General features: G+C 41.4%; 1 protein-coding gene across 1 annotated transcript; it reads right to left on the bottom strand.

Moving 5' to 3' along the window:
• Positions 1-408: 408 nt before the first annotated feature.
• Positions 409-4,673, bottom strand: LOC106581907 (SLIT and NTRK-like protein 5). Its single transcript, XM_014164354.3, has 2 exons — positions 4,438-4,673; positions 409-3,224 (listed from the first exon to the last, which is right to left on the bottom strand). The coding sequence occupies exon 2, from the start codon at positions 3,222-3,224 to the stop codon at positions 564-566; it is 2,661 nt and encodes an 886-aa protein (XP_014019829.2). The 5' UTR covers positions 4,438-4,673; the 3' UTR covers positions 409-563.
• Between the last annotated feature and the right edge of the window lie 1,214 nt (positions 4,674-5,887).

The raw sequence follows: 5,887 nt of genomic DNA on the forward strand, positions 1-5,887 counted from the left end.
TCCAAACATATTGCTCACTATATGTCTGCTGCGGAGAGACAAGAGAGAACATTAGAAAATGAGAGTTGATCAATCATGGAAATAAAAGTGCTGAAAACATGTTGACTCACTATTTAAAAAGAAGATGGAGAACAAGCTATAGGATGAAAAATACCAGAGTTTTGTTCGAAGGGTCAGCCGACAAGCGCTAGCGCTACCTTCGATTTTACCAATCGATACTTGGATATATATCGATATATCATCCAAAATAATTTTTACTATATATTTTTTCCCCCATCACTGATTTACATACAGTTGTTGGCAAAGGAATTGGATAACCTCAAATACAATTTTTCTCAAAGCAAAGACTGAAATTGATAAACAAACTAGCTACTGTAGCAACAAGCTGTATTGAGGATATATAAAGACAAAATACCTATTTTTTATGTTGTTAAGGGGAAGCATCTGCATACTGTAGTTTCAAAAGATAGAAATCAGTGTAAAATGCTCAAATTGAACATGAGCACTGTGTGCCAATGCAGCAAACATAGCAATGATTCAACCTTTTAAGGGAAAACAGTCATTCAAAACTGGGTGAACGTTGTACGTTTCTCAAGAACTTCAAGGTAGTCGGGATCAATATGAAGCTTGGCTTTCAGTTCCCAGTACTCGCTCCTGTTAGGCTCAACATAAACAGTACTTGGTGCTGTGCAATATAATATTGTCTGTTGTATTCTTTCTGGGTGCATGTATTGGTGTCTGATATCAAAGTCTGACGCATACTGATTTGATGAATGGGCAGTATGCCTGCAAGGTAAAGCATTGCTGTAAGATGACGGCTTGTCGGGTTCTACATCTCTGTAGCAATACTGATGATTGTCTTGTAAGGGGGAATGTTTGTTGAGTGGCTTTGGAGTGCTAACACTGTATTCAGAGCTTATTGCGTTACTAGTCGCCTCTTCATCCGAGTGATTATTCAGAAACGCCCCATTCAACTCATCAAAGTCTCTGTACCCATCCACTGACTTGCTCTGGCTTGGGGTATAGACGGTACTCTTGCATGTGTGTTCTGTGGGAGGGGGGATGTACTCATACACATGCCCTGCAGACGTCCTGACTTTTGGAACGGATCCCTTTTTGTAAAGACCGTACTCCATGTTCAACGAACTAATGCACGCGTTCATTGAGTTATTCTGCTCATTTAGAGTCTTTTGACGTCTCTTCTTCACAGCCACAAACAGTCCTGCAGCGACAAACACCGAAACGATGAACATCAGGAGCAGGGCAAGGATCATAACAGATAGAGGAACACTGTTGATATGTGCGTCGTCATCTAATGATGTTTCAATGGTGATAGTGCTGCCGGGAATGGTTTCTTCAGAGGGTGGGATCACAGAGGCAAGGATATCGGAGTTATTGGGACAGAAATTACTTGTCTTAATGTATCGCATATCCTCCCCAAACAGTCTTTTAGGGGAGCCACAGATGACATTGTTTACAACCGTGCCTGTGCTGAGCTGTTCCAGCCACGTCTTCATCTCTACAATTGAACAGCGGCAGTCCCAGGGGTTCTCGAACAAGTCTACCTGCACCAGTGATGTCAGCTGATCTAACACGCCACTGACAGGCAGATTGCGCAGGTGATTATTGCGAAGATTTAGTCTGGCCAATTTCAACCCATTAAAGATTTCCCCGGGTAAGGTCTTCAAGAGGTTATTATTCAGGAAGAGCAGCTGAAGGTTGGGGACATGCTGAAAGGTGTTTGACACAATTTCTCTAATGACATTGTATTCTAAATATAAGAACTGCAGGCTCTCCAATCCATAGAACATATCGACTGTGAGGCGGTCTATCAAATTCCCATTCAGGTATAGCCTGCGTAACTGTGTTAAATCCCCAAAGGCTCTGTCATGGATGTGAGCAATCCGATTGTTGCCAAGGTGAAGCAAATCTAATCCAGTTGCTTCAATGAAATCTGATGTCCGCACCACAGGGATATAATTCCCTGTGAGATACATCTTTTTGGGATTGTAGGGTTTGGGATTTAAGTCAGAGATTCGCTCAATCTTTCTCTCTTGGCAGTTGACATTCAGACCGAGGTCTGAAATTTGGAGATTGCAAGTACAGGCAGTAGGACAGTCCAAAGGCACAGGGGATTTGGTTTGATATGAAACGATTTGACCGTAGTTTTGCGGTTTATTGGAGGGGATGCGAGACGTGGGTTTTGACTTTAGTTTGCCTGACTGGCGAGGTCCCTTGGTGGGTCTTGACGAGGACCGTAAGATGGCAGAGGATGGGAATGAGGCTGTGACTGAGGCTGGTGTGGTTCTAAAGTATGCATCAGTGGTCTGATGTGCTTGGGGACGCATCTCATACTCTGCAATAGCTCTCCTGGGACACAGTTCTGGTTTAGAGACCTCATCAAGATCTCTCCCATGAAGCCGGAATGGAAACTCACAGACCACATCACCCACTAAAGCGGTGTACGATATGCTCTCAAGCCAGGCCTTTAGAGCAATCAGCTCACAAGAGCAGTTCCATGGGTTCTCCTCTAGTTGTAATTCCACAACACTGTCCATGTGTTCCAAAACACCTGAATATGGGAGCAGTTTCAGTTGATTCCCCCTCAGGTCAAGGTGAGTCAAAGGGACATATTGGAAAATGTTAGTGGGAAGAGTAGAAATTAAGTTGTCATTTAAAATCAGGACCTCCAGGTGACGCAGTTTGCTGAAGGCATTTGGCTCGACATGGGTGATGTAATTGTAGTCTAGCTGAAGATATTCCAGACTTTCAAGGCCAACAAAAAAATCTTCCTTCAAGGCATCGATTTTGTTATTGTTGAGATGTAATCTTTTTAATCCCTGAAGTCCATTAAAAGCTCCTGATTCAACGTCGGATATGTCATTGTTGCCGAGATGCAATATTGTAAGCCCATTGTATTCAACAAAGTCATTGGCGGAGAGCCTTTTCAAAAGGTTCCCTGTGAGCAGTAAATTATACGTTGTGAAGTACACATGGCTTACTTCAGAGAGATCGACAATTCCTCTACTTTCACAGCTTACTGTCAGTATCCCCTCTTTCTCCTCACAGGCACACAATCTTCGACATATCTCTCCATAATTGTCAAACATTTCAACGATGCCCACCGATGTAGCCACCAACAATATAATTACAATCCAGAGATGCATTTTCCTGTGTCGATGGCCAAACTCACACTGTTGGGCCGCCGAAGTATGCACTGTCATCTAGAGGAAGAAGATATACATGTCATATGACGAAACATTCTCATGAGTCCTCAAACAGCTTGTAATTATAATGCTCAGGAATAGCACCTGCCCAAGGGTAACTACTGGCTGCCACAGAATGACCCAAACTAATTGAACTAGAATAGAGCAGGACTCTTAATGAAAAAAATGGACATTAATTACACTCCAGTTACATCCAGTAAGTAGCATAACAATGAGGTGAATAATAAACAAAGTCACACTAATAGCCCATACTTTAGCCCAGTGTGAAAACAAAAACCTTCATTACTCAGTTATCTTTTAAAAGTCAGATACAATTAAATAGCCTTGATTTTCAAAAGCCATAATCAAAAGAATCAACCTGGACTCAGGGGTAGACATAACCTAGTAAAACTAAATCCGGGACACTGCAATTAGTATGACATGTTACATTTTGTATAGTATGTATTCATTTCGTATGATATGTTAAAAATTGCAATTCGTACAATATGTTATGAATTTGGAAAAAGTATGATATGTTGTGGCTAACGTCAGCTAGGTGGCTAACGTCAGCTAGGTGGCTAACGTTCGGCTAGGGGTTAAGGTTAGGGATTAAGAGTAAGGTTAAAGGGTTTTAAAGTTAGGGGGAAGGGTTAGCTAACATTATAAGTAGTTGCAAAGTAGCTAACAAGTAGTAAGTAGTTGCAAAGTTGCTAAAATTGTCTGTGATGAGATTTGAATGTGCAACCATTGGGTTGCTAGACATTCACGTTATACGCCCACCCATCGGAGGTGGCAGGTAGCCTAGTGGTTAGAGCGTTGGGCCAGTAGCTGAAAGGTTGTTAGATTGAATCCCCGAGCTGACAAGGTAAAATTCTGTAGTTCTGCCCCTGAACAAGGCAGTTAACCTACTGTTCCTAGGCTGTCATTGTAAATAAGAATTTGTTCTTAAGTGACTTGCCTAGTTAAATAAAAAAAAACACCCTGAACAACTACCCTCCCTTAAGTAACCTTCTGTCTTATGTAACCATACCAAACATAACATACTAATTTGAGTATCCTGCATTTACTTTTTCTTTGATATGTCTAGTCTATGAGACCAGGCTGAAACAAGGTATACACGTATATCTAAAAACAACTATGATGACTATTGACACAGAAATGTAGCCTCAGCAACAATGCAAACACTCCCACATCGTGTCTACATAGGATAATCATATTTAGAAATTCTTACCTCACTCACTGGTAAATAAGGTTCCTTGTTAGGTATGACAACGCACGTTCTATTGTATGACTTGCAAATGTTCTAAGATGCTTATTTGTTATGAACAGGTTAGCCGTCAGTAATGCACTAAAGGAGGATACAAATAAACGCTGATCAACCATAACTGCCAAATGCCTTTCTCTTTTCATAACGTGCTGTGCCAGAGGAGACAACGCTATGCCTGGTAACAAAGTTGCTTATTCGGTATCCCTGGAGGAATGTCTCTCTCTCTCTCTCTCTCTCTCACTCTCACACACACACACACACACACACCACACGCGCGCACGCTATCTCCCCGCCCCCTCCCCGTCTCCCACTCGCGCGCGCGCACACACACACACACACAGAGAGAGACGAATCATGTTGTTTTTTTCTTGATCGCACCTGCAAAAACTGCCGTTTGTATGGTGTTACCCTGACTACTACATTTACCATGAACATAAAAAGGAATCCTCGGTTGACACTTAACTTTTATAATATACACGGAGACAACTTCCTTGGCATCTCTTAACAAATAGCCTGCAATTTAGCCCCTTCAACTAATACGCAACTATCAAGGGGCATAACATACGATTATATATGACAATCAACCTAAAGATAATAAGCACCTCGACTTTTATCATTTGCAAGTGTCCTCCACTCACCCACTCACGTCTGATAAATGTCATGTAATTTAATGCAATACAGATAAAAAAAATAAATTAAATTGAATGGACACATCTTACCTAGTTACAGTTCCAAAAGGCGTTACACTGCATGGAAACCGATACGGTCCAAACGTCATTAATAATTAATCGGCTTCCAAGTGTTTCGTGTCCTCGAAAGATGGAGAGTAAGTGAACGCGTTTACCATGTTAAAACGGAGGACCGTTATTATTCACAAGATGGTCAATCTAGCAGGGAAACCGATTACGGTGAGTCTGCTTCGTTTAGAATCAACTGTAACGACATAATGTCATCAGCACTCAGATTTTTTTTTTATAAATTTAACTTTTCACATGAAAATCATCACATCCTCTGAGGTAATAGTCCACCCCTCTTCTCCACACCCAAATATAAAAACGTGAGACAGAATACACCCCTCCACTAATATAAAAATGGTAGGACTTGCATTGCAATGTATTCAACTCTCGTGTATGCTATTTTAGGCATCTCACCTTGAACAAGTGTTGACCATGTGATATAGTGATTCACACCTACAAATTATTAGTCTGTTTGTTTTATGTTAATGTCGCCTATTATGAGGGCAGGCTGTGTTTAAAGAGCTTAGTTAACACTGCCTGAAGCCTCCGGTGTCCCTGTTGTTGACAACCACCCCTGGAATGAACCGTCACTATTTCCCTTCTCTACAGTATATTCATCCAACTTGGACAGTGATCTAAATTATGCAGTCTTCCCTCAACAACGTTCATATTATCAT

The sequence above is a fragment of the Salmo salar genome, chromosome 21 (genome assembly GCF_965601325.2).
Source record: "Salmo salar chromosome 21, fSalSal1, whole genome shotgun sequence".
NCBI classification, from domain to species: Eukaryota; Metazoa; Chordata; class Actinopteri; order Salmoniformes; family Salmonidae; genus Salmo; species Salmo salar.